Source organism: Pseudophryne corroboree, chromosome 1 (genome assembly GCF_028390025.1).
Source record: "Pseudophryne corroboree isolate aPseCor3 chromosome 1, aPseCor3.hap2, whole genome shotgun sequence".
In the NCBI taxonomy this organism is placed as follows: Eukaryota; Metazoa; Chordata; class Amphibia; order Anura; family Myobatrachidae; genus Pseudophryne; species Pseudophryne corroboree.
This window is the reverse complement of record NC_086444.1, coordinates 775,198,649-775,218,031: the sequence shown is the minus strand read 5'-3', so window position 1 is coordinate 775,218,031 and position 19,383 is coordinate 775,198,649. Positions and strand designations below refer to the sequence as shown.

The window sequence follows — 19,383 nt, the reverse complement described above, 5'->3', positions numbered from 1 at the left end:
CACACACACACACACACACTGGGTGACACATACATACAGACACACACACACTGGGTGCCACACACACACACACACACACACACACACACACACACACACACACACACACACACACACTGGGTGCCTCCCCCACCCCACACACACTGGGTGCCTCCCCCACCCCACACACACTGGGTGCCACACACATACTTGATGCCTCCCCCACACACACTGGGTGCCACACACACACTTGATGCCTCCCCCACCCCACACACACTGGGTGCCACACACACGATGCCTCCCCCACCCCACACACACTGGGTGCCACACACATACACAAGCACACTGGGTGCCAAATACGGTACACACATACTGGGTGCCACACACACACACACACACACACACACACACACACACACACACACACCAGGTACCACATACACAAACACACACTAGGTGCACACACACGTTGCATGCTACACACACACAAGCACACTTGATGCCACACACACACACACACACACACACACACACACACACACACACACACACACACTGGGTGCCACACACATACTTTAGGCCTCCCCCACCCCACACACACTGGGTGCCACACACACACTTGATGCCTCCCCCACCCCACACACACTGGGTGCCTCACACACATACTGATTGCCTGCACAACCTTGTGGCTAGTGAGTCCGCTGCACTGCAGTACAAAACTCACTCACAGGTAGAAGCTGTCCACCTACCTCACTGAATCTCGGGCTCCTCTGTGTTCTGCTTCATGTGGCCGGACTCAGTAGAGACAGATGCACTGCGCTGTCTCATGCCCGGCACCGCAGCTACTGGAGGCAATGGAGGGGGACTGGAGGAGGCGGCCTGTAGCAGTGGCGACGCACACCAGAGTTACGAGAGAGATGCCGGCCTCCTCCTTCAGACGGCCGCAGCTTCCGCCGGTGCCTTTATTAGATAATTGCAGTGCCTGTACAAGGTGGGCCGGCGGAGGCGGAACGGAGGCAAGCACTGGCTGTCCACGGATCATGTGTACTTGTGAAATCGGAGACACAGCTCTGCGGAATCATGCTGTGCTCCGATTTCACTAGTCACAAATGACAGGTGGGGCACGGGCCCGAGTGCCCCCCCCCCTGGATCCGCCACTGCCATTGTCTGTAACTACAGTACAGCCATTACATCTTCTGTTATTGGCCTAATGCCTCATGAAACAATTCATCATCATTATCATAAAAATGGACTGTAAGATTAAGGTAATTTAGTATGAGGGTGTCAATACAAATATCAGTGGTAAGTGTACATTTTTGCATGGGTGTATCTAGGGGTCTGAGCGCCCATGGCATCTTAAGGAACTGACACCCCCCACCTCCCCCACCCAGGGACACAGAGGGGGGAGTTATAGATAGGATGAGGTCAGGGACACTGAGAGGGAATTACGGGGAGGGTGCGGGCAGGGATACTGAGGGGGGATTATGGGAAGGGTGTCGGGCAGGGACACTGAGAGGAAATTACAGGGGTGTATGGGCAAGGTCACTGAGGGGGCAGTTACAGGGATGGTGCGGGCAGAAACACTGAGGGGGAATTACAAGGAGGGTGCAGACAGGGACACCGAGGGGATATATGCACACATACATACAGTTAAAAAACCCTCTCTAGGTGTGATGGCACTACATGTCTCAGCAAATCCAGTTGACAAGGTGTGCTGGGACTTGTAGTTTCACACAGCTGGACAGGCAGTCACTGGTCTAAATACCTCTCCATACAGAGCCCTTTGTAAGCTGTGATCCAGACTGCCAGGATAGACCATGCAGTGTAGCTACGGTACAGCAGAAAATGTACAGGTATGCGCATGGTGCACTGCTGACTGGTACTGATTGTACAGTGGCTGGTGTTTGGTGACAGACCACGTGGGACCAATGAGAAGGGGAGCAGAAGAGGAACTCTTCCCCTCCCCATACCTGGAAGTGCCCCGTTCCCCGGCTATATTCACCATCATTGTGACTGTAGTCACAGAGTGTGCCAAAGTGCAATACGCTTCTGAGAGTCCGGCAGTGGATGAGCACTGCTAAGGGATGTAGTGAGAGTAAGAACTACTATGTCATTCTACCCCCTGGCGCGGGTGGCACTGCCGGGTGAAGAGCCCCCCTTCCCCCTTGGACGGTGCTCTTGGCAAGTGCCATCCTCACCAATAGGAAGATGCACCCCTGCATTTTTGCACTGTGCTACAGTTGTATACTGTATTTTTCAAGGACATGTCTTTATATAGTTTGTTTATGTGCCACTTGGGAGATCCCATTTTTAATAAACAATTTAACCCAATATGCTCAACAGTCAGGGGTGTAGCCAGAGGTTTTTGGGCCCCATAGCAACATTTCTGAAGGGGCCCTTGTCTCAATGCTTCTAGAAATAGCTCTCCGCAGCAGTTGTTCATTTTATGCCTCATAGTAGTGCCTTTGTTAATGTTATGCCCCATAGTGGTGCCCTAATTCACATTATGTCACATTGTTGTGCCCAGGCCCGGCGCTAACTGCTCAGCAAAGGGATGCAGTGCAGAGAGGCACCATGAGGGAGAGGCGCTATCCCTGCTCCGCATCCCTGTGCTGAGCTGCTGCCGGCTGCTGTGTCTGTCACACTCTGACAGGCAGCGGCGCCAGCACCATGAAGCCTCCTCTCCCCTCCCCTCCCCTGTGACAGTGCAGCCAGTGTGTGCCGTGCAGGACCCAAAGGGGCAGAGCTATACGAGACCAGGCTGCAGCCTGCTACACAGGAGGATGAACTGCTACAACTCCGGCCTGCCAGACTTCTTTACGTAAGTACGTGTGTGTGTGTGTATGTGTGTGTGTGTATATTGTATGTATACAGTATCTGTGTATATGTATGTGTGACTGTGTATGTGTGTAATGTATGTACAGTATGTATGTATGTATGTATGTGTGACTGTGTGGCATAATGTGTGTAAGCATCACTGCTACGGTGGGTGTTACGTGTGTAAGCGTCACTACTACAGGGGGTGTTACATGTGTAAGCGTTACTACTGCAGGGGGTGTTACGTGTGTAAGCATCACTGGTACAGGGGGCGCTATGTGTGTAAGCATCACTGCTACGGGGCGTTACATGTGTAAGTGCCACTGGTACAGGGGGCGTTACGTGTGTAAGCGTCACTGCTACGGGGGGGCATTACGTGTGTAAGCGTCACTGCTATGGTGAGAATTATGTTTATAAGCGTCACTGCTACAGGAGCGTTACGTGTGTAAGTGCCACTGGTACAGGGAGCGTTACATGTGTAAGCGTCACTGCTACGGTGGGCGTTACATGTGTAAGCGTCACTGATATGGTGGGCGTTATGTATGTAAGCGTCACTGGTACAGGGGGCGTTTTGTGTGTAAGCGTCTCTGGTACAGGGGGCATTATGTGTGTAAACGTCATTGGTACAGGGGCATTATGTGTGCAAGCATCACTGCTACGGTGGGCATTATGTGTGTAAGCGTCACTGCTACGGTGGGCATTATGTGTGTAAGCGTCACTGGTACAGGGGGCGTTTCGCGTGTAAGCGTCACTGGTACAGGGGGCATTACGTGTGTAAGTGTCGCTGGTAGAGGGGCGTTACGTGTATAAGCTTCACTGCTGCAGGGGGCGTCACCACGTACGAAGAAAGCAGTCACAGCAGTGACTGCAAGAAGATCGACAGGAGGAAGGCGTACCGGGGCGTCAACTGACCGTTCCGGGAGTGGTTCGGCGAACGCAGGCGTGTCCAGCAGTTTGGAGGGCAGATGTCTGACTACAATTCCGGGTCCTGCATTGCTGAAATCATTGCACCAGGTAAGTAGGTCTAGGGCTAGTCTTGTTTTACACAAAACTTTTTTAGCATAGCAGGGCTGCACAAACAATCGCAGCCTTGCTATGCTAAAATACACTCCCTCATAGGTGGCGTCTAGTTGATCGCACGAGCAGCAAAAATTTGCTATGTGCGATCAACTTGGAATGACCCCCATAGTGTCTCCAATTCACATTATCTCATTCAGTGTCCCCAGTTCATAATATGTTACATTACAGTTCTCCCAGTTTATGTTATGCCACACGATGGTGCCTTCACTTCATATTGTGCCACATTACAGTGCCCCCAGTCCATATAATGTCACATTGTTGTTCTGTCAATACACATTATGCAACACAGTGCCCCCAATTCACACTATGACATAGTGTCCCCAGTTCATATTATGTTACAGTACATTACCCACAGTTTACAGTATATCATGCCACACTATAGTGCCTCCACTTAATATTGTGCCACGTTACAGTGCACCAAGTTCATATTATGGGTCCTTCCATGTCAAGTGCTCCTTGACCAGTGCTCCTACCTGACCATCTCCACTTTAGATAAAATTTTACATGGAGGTTGGCATATACATCAAACTAATAGGCCCTACACACTGGGCGATATTACTGAAAGATATGAACGATCTCGTTCATTAATGAACGAGATACCGTTCAAATCTTTCAGTGTGGAGGCAGCAACGATGAACGATGCGCGGCCCCGCGCTCGTTCATCGCTGGTGGCCCGTCGCTTGTGCATGCAGGTTAATATGGATGAACTCGTCCATATTTGCCTGCACTGCTAAGGAGCCGGGTGACGGGGGGAGTGAAGAAACTTCACTCCTCCCATCACTGCCCCCCCCACCACCGGGTCGCCCGTCGGCCGTATCCGCAGTCGGGCAGCTCAGCGGCAGTTCGCATAGTGTTTGGGAAAATTTTCGTTCACAATATGCAATAGTGGCCCTCAAATTGAGGCTAGGTAAAAATGACACTGACTCCATGGTGCACAATTAGCACTGTTTAGATTACTGCTGTGACAGAAGTTGTGTGAATTGACATTCCTGTACATTTTTTGACAGTGATTTAAAAAATCAAAGCACCAACACTTAATTCCTTTTACTTTTTTCACAAAATGGAGCAAAAGTAAGCAAAAAATTTGTATGTAAAATTTAATTTTGAATTCAGCTGCTTATATTTCCGAAAAAAATATATTTTAATAGGACTTCAATACAGCTAACACCCAACGTGGACACCAGCACACTGCTAACAGGATGTGGTTATGTGACCCGACCACCAGTCACTATACCGACGCCGGAATCACGCCCAGTGGAGGGCCCGGATACCGCCAGTCACCCATATCCAACCCCTGATAACATTCAGTGTTATATTCCCACTTAGGTGGTGGCGTGGACCACCACCCAGGTGGGGATACCGGGTGGTGGTCGGGATTGCGACCGCTTGTATTTCACCGGGTGGCGGGATTTTGGTGTCGGCATAAAGCAGTGAAAAAAGTAGGGAATTGGGCCAGTGGAGAAGTTGCCCATGGCAACCAATCTGCTTTGAAGTAACATTTATCAATTGCATTCTATAAAATTATACGCAGCAGCTGATTGGTTGCCATGGGCAACTTCACTGGCTCGTATCTCCACTCTTTTCACTGCTTCATGAATAGACCCCAATGCAACAAGAGCCAGAACTTTGTATTTAGGTATCCTTGCACAACTTTTGGTGGTCAGGGTCAAATGCAAGATTTCTAGAGGGGGATTTCCATATGCAATCCACAATCTCCCACTCTGCGGAACATTGGAGCAAGTGTTGGAAGTCTGGGGGAGAGGTAGAAGCAGAGTCGGCCCTAACCGATATGATGCCCTAATCAAGAATTTGGCTAGTGCCCCCTAGCACCACTGCTAGTTCAGCCTCTGAACCTGCACCCCTTTCTCAGCACCATCATCCCTCACCCATAGCAGTCCTTATTTTGGTATTCCTACTGTTTGGTATTCCTTTTATTTTAAATAGGAACAGTGCACACATTCGGCACTTAGCCCAAAACTGGGTGTGTTTTTGCTGGCAAGGGGTATGGCCACACAATAGTATCCCCAATTCAAATTATGTCACACAGTACTGCAACTTTGTTTACATTTTATCATGTGATAGTGTCCATAATTCACGTTACATCACACAGTAGTACCACTTTACCTTATTTGAGTTACTCCTCACAGTAGTGCCCCTTATTCACATTACATCACACTGAATTGCTACATATTCAAATTACACTACTCTTTATTGCTCTTTTTTTTACATTAGACCGCACAGTAGTGCCCTTTCTATACATTACGCCACACAGTAGAGCATCTTATGCACATAATGCCACACATTAGTAATGCATTTATACACATAATACACACAGTAATGCCCCTTACCCATATGACACACATTATTAATGTCCTTATAAACATAATGCGCCTTCCACATTATGTCAACCTTTGTTAATGCCCTTATACACATAATGTCCCTTGCACATATGCCGCACAATATTGATGTCCTCATACACATAATGACACACATAATGTCCCTTACACATATACCGCACATTATTAGTGCCATTATACACATAACGACACATATAGTGCCCCTTACAGATTTGCTGCACATTATTAATGCATTTATACACAACACGTATAATGCCCCTTACACATATGCCGAACACTATTGCACAACCAACCCACTCACACACAGAACTCACACCGCCGCTAACACTGTGACCTCTGCCTCTGCTTGGATACAGATGTGTCCTCATACATCTTGCCTCAATGCGCCATGCAGCAGGAGATGCCTGGCATGAGTCAGCTGGCAGCTCTGCTAACGTTGGGCGCCTTTTTTGATGAAAATGCATCTTATTTGCATTGCTATGTGGCTAGGATGCACAAGCAGCTTAAGTTGATTAAAAGTACATGCAAAATGCCTATATTCTGTGTGCGACTGTGGCTGTATCTGCATACGAAATGCTACACACAGAATATAGGCATGCCACATAACATTTTAATCAGCATAGGCTGCTTGTGCACCTAGGCATACCAAATGGCTTAGGCATTTGCCTAGTTTGCCTATGCCTAGGGTCGGCTCTGGGTAGAAGACCCTAGTAATGACCCTGGACATTAATGTACAGATTGGTCTTTTTATACACTGGATACTGTGTGGAATACTGTAACAATATTTAAAACTATAGATGGTTTATAGTATAGGCTGAATCAAACATGTTTAACTAATATAAATAAATTAAGTGGTCAGGGAAATGTTAAACATCTCATAATAAATAAACACACAAACATAATAGAACCAGTAAGAGACAGAACTGCACTTTCTAAGCACACATTCTCCCACCTCATGGTAAGGCTCCGGTCTCTTCTTCCTGGCAGCTACTCTCTGGTCCAGTTCACAGATTAATGTTTCAGATCTACAGAGACAGCAAATTTAGTAGGAGTAATTTCTTCTACTGGGCATGTGATCAGCTCTGCTCTGTCCCTTAAACTGCATGTTGTGGTGGCAGCTCTAGTAATTGTATTTTAATTTGCCATATTTTGAGCCGCTGGCAGAGAGGCAGGGGGGTTACCAGACAATCAGAAACCTTCCCTACATTTACCTATGGTGGTGATTTCTGGATTGCAACAGACCAAATTTTTATTTTTGAGTCCTATTGGAGAAAGAGCGCTATATAAATAAAATTATTATTATTATTATCATTAAATAAGCTGTAAATTGTCAAACTAGTCTGTCACAGCAAGTCTGATGGCAGATTTAGACTTTTCTAATTTACAACAAAAAATGTATATCGTGTTAATACATAGTGGTTGTGCACCTACCGATTCTTAAGGAACTGGTAACACCATTGTCTAGGGGCCATGCCCAATAGCCAGCCATGCCATATGAATTTGGGTTTCTTTCTGGTTACTAAGTCCTCTCTACACCTCTCTGAGAAGCTCAGTCACGGCAGTCATCTCGCGCTGTATGGCGTATTGAGGCTAGATGTATGAGGACACATCTGTATGTCTGCTGACCATGTAATGAAAGCCTATTTAGCCTAAATGATAGTCAGACAGTTAGATAGATAGATAGATAGATAGATAGATAGAGCTACCATCTGATCTCTGCCATCTATAGTAAAACTGCTGGCCATCACCATGCAACCATCGATGGTTGTTAACTAAGGTCATCCCTACCTTTGACTGAGTTCCCTGCTTCCCATGGTCATAACTAGGGGTGTGTAAGCGGTGACATTGCACAGAGGCCTGTGGGTGCCACTGCTACTACCACATGGGCCTGCATCTCTGCTGCAGTGCTGCCTGAAGCATCATTGGGACAATTCAGTAGGTGCACACTGCAGCCCTTACAGCCCCTCAAAGCATTCTGGGATTGCACTTGGCATTATTGAAATTCCTGGCTATGGTGGCCCTGCCCCCTCAACATGATGCCATGCACTCTGGGTCTGTGGTCAGCACAGGGCGCCGGGGCACCCAGTTATGACACTGCTGCTTCACTATATAAAGCTTTGGTTATAGAGAGTTACAGTATATCACCTTCAAAAGCATGCTATACAATATATACAGTACTTAGCTTTGTCACACAAAAAAACAGAAAGTTTGGAGCAGTTTGCCTGTATACTTGCAATATAATCTGCATGCATTTCAGATATACAGTAGATGTGTATTGTAAGTAAATTGCTCCTTAAATAGCTGTGTCACTCTCTCATTCAAATGCATTATGTGCCAGTTGCATTTACAGTAGACCTAAGTGACTGTATCTTTCACTGTAAGTGCAGAAGCCTCCATTAGTGAGAGATTTGGCCCTTATTACAAAATGTAAACATAAGGGAGGGGAGGCTTTATCTATACTTGTTTAGATGTCTGTGCAATCTGAACTGCAGACTCATAAATCTTTCTTTGAACTTTCTAAAGGGAAAGTGCACTGCATTATGAGAATGTCAACTCCAAGAAGGAAGACAAGAAGAAATATGAGCCATTCATTCCACGGTATCACGAAGTAATCTTATTACAGGAAGAGAAGAAGGTAAAGTCAATTTGGCTGTTCATAGTACTTAAATAAAATCATTTACTGTGAGGAGGAAACTCATGAATTCCTAGCCCATATTATTAGAAATGACCCAAATGACTACAACAGGCAATGTATTAGCTAAGGGAAAGAAATAGTTCTCAGAAAAGAAAAAGATCAATCTGCAGCTTATCTAAAATACATTTTTGTCTTAATCCTTTCTGTGGCTTTCTGTGATTTGTAACAGAACACACAGAATAAAGCACTGATTATTTTTACATTAATCTGAATGTTATATAAATATCTGCATGATTCTCTGTTATGAATTTTATTCTGTTGCATCAAGGACATCATTAATAAATGCTAGTAACTTGTCAACTTATTCCAACAATTCAAAAGTAATGTTTTTCTGAGTTCGAGAGAACAATATACCTAAAGTCGCAAACTATATATTTGTGAGAATAGCTATATACAGCAAGAACAATCATTTACCAAAAATGATTTTTGTTCCACACCACTCAAATTTGGACAAATGGGTAATTTGCCAGTGATTTTTCAACCAGCAAATATTATGCAACTACAATTTGAACTGGAGAAGATAAAATTTTGGTTCAATTCATAACAAATTAATTGCACTGATGCACTAAAGCCTTCTTAGTATTAGCATATATTAACATGCTCAGAGGTGCTACGGTATATGACAATCAGCATTGTCCTACGGAACCAGTGAATGAAGCAATATTGATTAAACCTTATTTGAGAAATTGGTTTGCACTTTGCATACACTGATAGATAGGTGCATGTGATGGTAACACCATCGCCGAGGGGCTATGGCCGATAACCATGCCCTGGATCAGTACTGTGCATGTGCAGGTGTCCATCTGTGAGATTGCTAACAGTGTCACCAGGGCACAGCAGCATTGACATGCTACACTGGTTCGGGGGCGTGATTGTGCCTGCAGGTTCTGGTGGCCAGAGCCTTAGAGAGCCACGCGGGGGCCCCGGTAAAAGGGGGGGGTGGCTTAAAAAGGGGTCTGATGATGCCCTTTACTATAAAAATATTAATATAAAAATATAATTGTGGGGCCACGAAGCTCTACAGAGGGGGGGAGCGCAATTTTAATGCAGGAGGGACGCGGGTGAGGGAAACAGTTTCCTGCATTACTTGAACAGGAAGCGGGACCCTCTGTCCCGGTCAGCACCATCTTCCCAGTGATATTTGTGAAGATGACGCTGGCCACTAGAGAGCAAAGACTCTGGCATGGTGTCTTTGCTTTCTATGTGCAGTGCCATCTTCCCGAAGAGATCACCGGGAAGATGGTGCCGCCGATGCCGGCAACAGGTATATTTGGGGGGGGGGGGGAATCGGACCTAGGCCCATCCAGCAGCCCAGGCCTGGGTAATTTGTACCTGCTTCCTCCCCCCCTCGGTACCACTGCTGGCTGCTAGTCTGAGGCATACTCAGATGGCGAAAGCAGCACTCAGATCTGCGGTGCCAGCAGGAGGCTTCTTTTTTCTTCAGAATCCTGTGGCATTAACATTTTCACATTGCTGCTGCGTTCAATGGTGCAGGAGCAATGCTAGTAGTGCCCACCTTTGTATCACTCGCTTTGTAAGCAATGCAGACATTAGGGGGTCATACATCAATGTTTATCAACTCCAGCACTCAGTGCATAGTTTCCAGATCTCCAAGTTTTCACAGGTCACTGGCGTATTTATGATGGGTGCCGTCCATTTTCCCAGAGACCTGCATATGTCCCTTAGACTCTGGGACACAGCTAGGGTCCCCTAGTGCCCCTAGTGCCCAGAGCTATAGCAATGCCGGCTAGAGAGGAGGGGGCCCAGATGGAGCCTGCACATGGCCTTCTCCTAATATTTTCACACAAATAAACTAATTTGCTCTTGCTAGGAGCCGTGCTCTGATAAAAGTCCGTCCTGGGGAAGAGCTGGCGTAATGCCAGTGCCATAACTAGGTGTGTGCGGAGGGGGCACCACACATAGTGATGCTGGATAGGGGGTGCTGTTGGCGGCACTTGTCAGATATCTGTTTTAATTACATTCCCTTGCTGCTTCCCCCATTTTAGAAGCCCAGCAACTGCTGACCACCCCTATCTCCTACCCCATCCCCTTCTGTTGCTAATACCTATACAACATTCATAAACTCAACTTGAGATGTCTTTGCTATTCAGTCACTGTCCTTTATTACATTTCAAGATGATGACATATCTGGGATTCTAACCCATTACCTGTGGCATTGCAGTCAGGCAATCTATTCATTGAGCTATTTGCCGTTCCACATAGAAAGCTAGATAATTCTAAGCTAGAGAATTCTAACTATTTGAAGCTTACCTTGTACTTTGTGAAAAAGTGATCAGCATTGCAGCTGCAGCTAAGCAGATCTATGTAGTGTGTGGCTGCAAGGCGTTGGATGTGTGGCTGCACAATCTGCTCAACTGCAATGCTGATTATTTTTTTAACAAATTACCAGTAGCTTCATATACTGTAGTGTTCACAGTTTTTATGCAGGATCAAATAGATCAATGAGTATGGTGTTTGATTAGAATTCAACAGGTTATAGGTTTGAATCCTGGGTATGGCAGTATGTTGAAATTTGTTATTTAATAAAGGGTATTGTAACTGAATAACAACGAGCTCTCAAGTTAAGTACATGAATGTGGTATAACGAGGATTTGTGTATGTATAAAATGTGGGAAGGGGCATCATAGCATTGGCTTTCGATCAGTCTTGTCATGCCCCTTCCCCATGAGTCATGCGCCTTATGTCCCTATTGGAAAAATGGGGGGAGGGGGTGCCAATTCTCTCTCTGGCACAGGGCACCAAAGAGTCTAGTTACGGCACTGCTTAATGCTATCACACTTCTTCCAGGTTTAGGTTCCCAACAGCCAATGTGCATATGCAGCCGTTGGCTGGCACATTTAGGCGAAATGTTTTCCTGGAAATCACTGTAAAATATCATTTTGTATGCAGATACAGCCACAGTCACACACAGAATATAGGCATGTCACATATCATTTTAATCAGCATAAGCTATTTGTGCATCCTGTGACATAGTGATTCGAATAAGATGCATTTTTCGGCAAAAAAAAAAAGACGCCTTACGTTAGCAGAGCTGCCGGCTGACTCATACAAGCATCTCCTGCTACATGGTGCATTGAGGCAAGGTGTATGAGGAGGACACATCTGTACTATGAATAAAGCAGTAATTACTAAGTGTGCTGTGCTGAGAAAGCATATACCTAGTACTGTAGAACTTGCTTAGCACAGCAAATTTTACTGAAGAACAAAAGCTATACTGTAGTTTGCATGCATTATATGGAAGAAAATCAAATAGTCACCATGTAGATTATATAAATATTAGGGGTCTATTCATGAAGCAGTGAAAAGTGTGGAGAAGTGAGCCAGTGGAGACATTGCCCATGACAACCAATCAGCATTGAAGTAACATTTATAATTTGTATACCATACAATTGTACGGAGCAGATGATTGGTTGCCATGGGCAACTTCTGCACAGGCTCACTTCTCCACGCTTTTCAGTGCTTCATGAATAGACCCCTTAGTATCCACAATAATACTATGACCTCCATGCCTCATGCCTGGCATCAAGTCTCATATTCTAGATATAATGTACAGCCCAGTGCCCACATAACAGATTCATACTCATAATACAGTTCCTGATAGCCAGTAGCCATGCCCCCAAAGTATGATGCCCATCATATACCACCCTATGCAAGACAAAACTATTTGCAAATCATAACAGCATCATCAGACATCAACTAATTCCATCCACTAATTTTGCCACCATCCTAAGTACTATGAGCCTGATTCATGTTAGTAAGTAAAGCAAAAAAGCACACAACTGGGCAAAACCATGTTGCACTGCAGATGGGGCACATGTAACACATGCAGAGAAATTTAGGGGGGAATTCAATTACTCGCGGTCAGTGACTGCGAGTAATTGTTGTGCACGGGCCTATTCAGTTTTCCACAATCAGTCAGCACCAGCTGTGTTTATCAGGGATTATGGTCCCAATTCAGACATGATAACTGTTGTGCGATTTCGCAAGGCGGATGATTATCGATTGACTGTGCATGCGTATGGATCGTAATGCGCACGAGTGAGGCTAAACATCCAGCGTCTTTTTCTATCGCTAGACGAACACAAGTTGCTTGACAGGAAGCTGGCATTTTGGGGTGGTAAACCCAGGTACTTTTAAGTGGGGTTGTCTAATCATGTGAGGCATGGCCCTGCATATTTAGATAAAAACACAGAAAAAATATTAATTACATGACCACACTGTAGCCCAGCACACAGCAGCCTGTGCTGGGCTGAGGAGAAGAGCTGCAAGCGCTGCCAGGTAAAGGATGGGGGGTAGGCACTTGGGCTCCCTCTGGGCCCCTCCGTGAGGCCTGGGTAAATAGTACCTGCCCACCCTTCCTTGGCACCACTGCATACAAAACACCCCATACACAGATCTCAGCATACATACACTCTCATGCCCACACAGTGGCCAGCACATGCACACACCCCAGGGATCAGACTTACATGCTATAGCAGTAGGACATGGAGGGATTCGTCTTAAAAAGTTAATGGGGGGAGGCACCAGGAGGATCATCATGTGACAATATTGGAGCTGCTGGAGGGACATGAACAGTGAGCTGCTGAAGGGACACAGGGCACTTAAGTTGGGACACTACTACGGTGGTCATTAAGTGTATAAGGGGCACTACTACTGCGGGCATTATGTGTATGAGTGGCACTACTGTGGGTGTTATGTATAAAGGGCACTACTACTGTGGCTGCTATGTGTATAAGCAGCACTACTACTCTGGGCATTGTGCATAAGGAGCACTACTGTGGGCATTATGTATAAGGGGCCCTTCTGTGGCCATTGTATATAAGGGTCACTACTGTGTGGTATAACATGAAAAAGGGGCACTACTATGTGACTTAACATGAATAAGGGCCACTACTACTGTGTTGCAACGTGAATAAAGGTTACTAGTACGTGGTGTAATATGAACCAGGTGCACTACATGTAACTTTATGTGAATATGATTGTGCTACTGTGTGGCGTAATGTGAATTTGGGGTACCCCTTTTTCTCTGACGTCCTAGTGGATGCTGGGGACTCCGTAAGGACCATGGGGAATAGACGGCTCCGCAGGAGACTGGGCACATCTAAAGAAAGATTTAGGACTATCTGGTGTGCACTGGCTCCTCCCCCTATGACCCTCCTCCAAGCCTCAGTTAGATTTCTGTGCCCGGCTGAGCTGGATGCACACTAGGGGCTCTCCTGAGCTCCTAGGAAGAAAGTGTTTGTTAGGTTTTTTATTTTCAGTGAGACCTGCTGGCAACAGGCTCACTGCATTGAGGGACTAAGGGGAGAAGAAGCGAACCTACCTAAGTGGTGGTAGCTTGGGCTTCTTAGGCTACTGGACACCATTAGCTCCAGAGGGATCGAACACAGGACCCGACCTCGTCGTCCGTTCCCGGAGCCGCGCCGCCATCCCCCTTACAGAGCCAGAAGCAAGAAGGTGGTCCGGAAAATCGGCGGCTGAAGACTTCTGTCTTCTCCAAGGTAGCGCACAGCACTGCAGCTGTGCGCCATTGCTCCTCATGCACACCTCACACTCCGGTCACTGATGGGTGCAGGGCGCTGGGGGGGGGGGGGCGCCCTGAGCAGCAATACTGACACCTTGGCTGGCAAACTGGCACCATATATAGCCCCAGAGGCTATATAGGTGCTTTTTAACCCCTGCCAGAATCCATAAAAATGCGGGAGAAAGTCCGCGAAAAAGGGGCGGAGCTATCTCCTTCAGCACACTGGCGCCATTTTTCCCTCACAGCTCCGTTGGAGGGAAGCTCCCTGGCTCTCCCCTGCAGTCAATACACTACAGAAAGGGTTAAAAAGAGAGGGGGGGCACAATTTAGGCGCAGTATACAATATATATAGGCAGCTATAAGGGAAAACACTCTTTATATGTGATATCCCTGTGATATATATCGCCCTGGTGTGTGCTGGCATACTCTCCCTCTGTCTCCCCAAAGGGCTTTGTGGGGTCCTGTCCTCTGTCAGAGCATTCCCTGTGTGTATGCTGTGTGTCGGTACGGTTGTGTCGACATGTATGAGGAGGATAATGATGTGGAGGCGGAGCGAATGCCTGTAAATGTGATGTCACCCCCTGCGGGATCGACACCGGTGTGGTTGGACTTATGGAAGGATTACGTGAAAGTGTCAACTCCTTACACAAAAGGTCGACGACACAGAACAGCCGGCTACTGAGCTTGTGCCTGTTCCAGCGTCTCAAATGTCATGGGGGGCTCTAAAAACGCCCGCTACCTCAGATGGCAGAAACAGATGTCGACACGGATACCGACTCCAGTGTCGACGACGATGAGACTAGTATACCCTCCAAATAGGTCCACCCGTTACATGATTGAGGCAATGAAAAATGTATTACACATTTATGATAATACCCCAGGTACCACATAAAAGGGTATTATGTTTGGTGACAGAAAACTACCAGTAGTTTTTCCTGCATCTGAGAAATTAAATGAGGTGTGTGAGGAAGCGTGGTCTTCCCCCGGTAAGAAATTGATAATTTCTAAACGGTTATTGGCAGCGTACCCTTTCCCGCCAGAGGATAGGTCACGTTGGGAAACACCCCATAGGGTAGATACAGCGCTTACACGCTTATCAGAAAAGGTGGCACTACCGTCTCCGGATACGGCCGCTCTGAAGGAACCTGCTGATAAAAAGCAGGGGGTTACCCTGAAAGATATAGTCACACACTCGGGCATTATATTGCGACCAGCCATTGCTTCGGCATGGATGTGCAGTGCTCCCGCTGCGTGGTCAGATTCCCTGTCGGAAAATAACTATGGATAGGGACAATATTTCGCTGACAATAGAGCATATAAAAGACGTGGTCTTATACATGCGTGATGCACAGAGGGATATTTGCCGGCTGGCAACAAAAATAAGCGCTAGGTCCATTGCCGCCAGACGGGGGTTATGGACTCGGCAATGGTCAGGCGATGCCGACTCGAATCGGCACATGGAAGTTTTGCCCTATAAGGGGGTAAAACTGTTTGGGGATGGTCTTTCAGACCTCGTTTCCACAGCTACTGCTGGGAAATCGACTTTTTTGCCACAGGCTACCCCACAACAAAGGAAAGCACCGTATCATCAAGTACAGTCCTTTCGGCCCCAGAAAAGCAAGAGGGCTAGAGGCTCATCCTTTCTGCCGAGAGGCAAAGGTAGAGGAAAAAGCTGCAGCGCACAGCTAGTTCCCAAGAGCAGAAGTCCTCCCTGCGTCCGGTAAGTCCACAGCATGATGCTGGGGCTGCTCAGGCGGACCCGGGTACGGTGGGGGCCCGTCTCAGAAATTTCAGCGCCCAGTGGGCTCTCTCACATGGATCCCTGGGTCCTTCAAGTAGTATCTCAGGGGTACAGGCTGGAGTTCGAGACGTTCTTCCCCCCGCCGTTTCCTAAAATCTGCCTTACCGGCACCTCCCTCTGCCAGGGAGGCGGTGTTGGTGGCTATTCAACACTATAATCACAACAAGTGATTGTCAAGGTGCCCCTCCTTCAGCAAGGAAGGGGTTACTATTCCACAATGGTTGTGGTACCGAAACAGAACGGTTCGGTGAGACCCATCTTAAAATTAAAATACTTGAACTTTTATATCAGAAGATTCAAGTTCGAGATGGAATCGCTCAGGGCGGTTATTACGAGCCTGGACGAGGGGGATTACAGGGTCTCCCTGGACATCAAGGATGCGTACATGCATGTCCCCATTTACCCTCCTCACCAGGAGTACCTCAGATGTGTGGTACAGGACTGTCGCTATCAGTTCCAGACGCTGCCGTTGGAGTTGTCCACGGCACCGAAGGTCTTTACCAAGGTAACGGCCGAAATGATGATACTCCTTCGCAAGAAGGAAGTTTTTATTATCCCGTACTTGGACGATCTCCTGATAAAGGCGAGGTCCAAAGAACAGTTGGTAGTAGGGGTAGCACTCTCTCGGGAAGTGCTACAACAGCACGACTGGATTCTCAATATTCCAAAGTCACAGCAGGTCCCGACGACACGTCTTCTGTTCCTGGGAATGATTCTGGACACAGACCAGAAAAGAGTGTTTCTTACAGTGGAAGCACACGAGTCCTGGAAAAAATGGTAGCTTCGTACGAAGCATAATTCCATTCGGAAGGTTCCACGCAAGGACGTTCCAGTGGGACCTGTGGGACAAATGGTCCGGGTCCCATCTACAGATACAACAGCGGATAACCCTGTCGGCAAGAAACAGGGTGTCGCTGCTGTGGTGGCTGCAGAGGGCTCATCTACTAGAGGGCCGCAGATTCGGAATACAGGACTGGGTCCTGGTGACCACGGAGGCCAGCCTTCGGGGCTGGGGTGCAGTCACACAGGGAAGAAATTTCCAAGGAGATTTCGCTTCACATAATTATTCTGGAGCTAAGGGCCATTTACAATGCCCTAAGCCAAGCAAGGCCCCTGCTTCAGAACCAGCCGGTACTGATCCATTCAGACAACATCACGGCGGTCGCCCATGTAAACAGACAGGGCGGCACAAGAAGCAGGATGGCGATGGCAGAAGCCACAAGGATTCTCAGATGGGCGACCTACACCCGGGAGAATGGGGACTTCTTCCAGAAGTTTTCCAAATGCGGGTAAACCATTGGGAATGACCACGGGTGGACATGATGGCGTCCCGCCTCAACAAAAAGTTGAAAAGATATTGCGCCAGGTCAAGGGACCCTCAGGCGATCGCTGTGGACGCTCTAGTGACACCGTGGGTGTACCAGTCGGTTTATGTGTTTCCTCCTCTACCTCTCATACCCAGGGTGCTGAGAATAATAAGAATGCGAGGAGTGAAAACCATACTCATGGTTCCGGATTGGCCAAGAAGAGCTTGGTACCCGGAACTTCAAGAGATGCTGGCAGAGGACCCTTGGCCTCTGCCGCTCAGACAAGACCTGCTGCAGCAGGGACCCTGTCTGTTCCAAGACTTACCGCGGCTGCGTTTGACGGCATGGCGGTTGAACACCGGATCCTAAAGGAAAAGGGTATTCCGGAGGAAGTCATCCCTACCCTGATCAAAGCCAGGAAGGATGTCACCGCAAGACATTATTACCACATTTGGTGGAAATATGTTGCTTGGTGTGAGGCCATGAAGGCCCCGAAGGAGCAATTTCAACTGGGTCGATTCCTACACTTCCTGCAAGCAGGGGTGACGTTGGGCCTCAAATTGGGGTCCATCAAGGTCCAGATTTCGGCTCTGTCGATTTTCTTCCAGAAAGAACTGGCTTCACTGCCTGAAGTTCAGACTTTTGTCAAAGGAGTTCTGCATGTTCAGCCTCCTTTTGTGCCCCCAGTGGCACCTTGGGATCTCAATGTGGTTTTGGCATTCCTGAAATCACATTGGTTCGAACCACTTAAGACTGTGGAATTAAAATATCTCACGTGGAAAGTGGTCATACTGTTGGCCCTGGCTTCGGCCAGGCGGGTTTCAGATTTGGCGGCTTTGTCTTGAAAAAGCCCTTATCTGATTTTCCAGGTGGATAGGGCAGAATTGAGGACTCGTCCTCAGTTTCTCCCGAAGGTGGTCTCAGCTTTTCACTTGAACCAACCTATTGTGGTGCCTGCGGCTACTAGGGACTTGGAGGATTCCAAGTTGCTGGACGTAGTCAGGGCCCTGAAAATTTATGTTTCCAGGACGGCTGGAGTCAGAAAAGCTGACTCGCTGTTTATCCTGTATGCACCCAACAAGCTGGGTGCTCCTGCTTCTAAGCAGTCTATTGCGCGCTGGATTTGTAGCACTATTCAGCTGGCGCATTCTGCGGTAGGATTACCGCAGCCTAAATCAATAAAAGCCCATTCCACAAGGAAGGTGGGCTCATCTTGGGCGGCTGCCCGAGGGGTCTCAGCTTTACAACTTTGCCGAGCAGCTACTTGGTCAGGGGCAAACACGTTTGCTAAATTCTACAAATTTGATTCCCTGGCTGAGGAGGACCTGGAGTTCTCTCATTCGGTGCTGCAGAGTCATCCGCACTCTCCCGCCCGTTTGGGAGCTTTGGTATAATCCCCATGGTCCTTACGGAGTCCCCAGCATCCACTAGGACGTCAGAGAAAATAAGATTTTACTCACCGGTAAATCTATTTCTCGTAGTCCGTAGTGGATGCTGGGCGCCCATCCCAAGTGCGGATTGTCTGCAATACTTGTACATAGTTATTGTTACAAAAATCGGGTTTTGTTGTGAGCCATCTCTTCAGAGGCTCCAATTGTTATCATACTGTTAACCGGGGTTCCTATCACGTGTTATATGGTGTGATTGGTGTGGCTGGTATGAGTCTTACCCGGGATTCAAAATCCTTCCTTATTGTGTCAGCTCTTCCGGGCACAGTTCCTAACTGAGGCTTGGAGGAGGGTCATAGGGGGAGGAGCCAGTGCACACCAGATAGTCCTAAATCTTTCTTTAGATGTGCCCAG

The 19,383-nt window shown here is 47.4% G+C and overlaps 1 protein-coding gene across 3 annotated transcripts in view; it reads left to right on the top strand.

Moving 5' to 3' along the window:
- Positions 1–19,383, top strand: part of STPG2 (sperm tail PG-rich repeat containing 2) — a 1,528,785-nt gene that overhangs the window by 254,377 nt on the left and 1,255,025 nt on the right. For all 3 annotated transcript variants that reach the window (XM_063917581.1, XM_063917565.1, XM_063917572.1), the window contains exon 7: positions 8,757–8,868. In XM_063917581.1, coding sequence (XP_063773651.1) covers positions 8,757–8,868 — 112 coding nt within the window. The remainder of the gene's footprint in view (positions 1–8,756; positions 8,869–19,383) is intronic.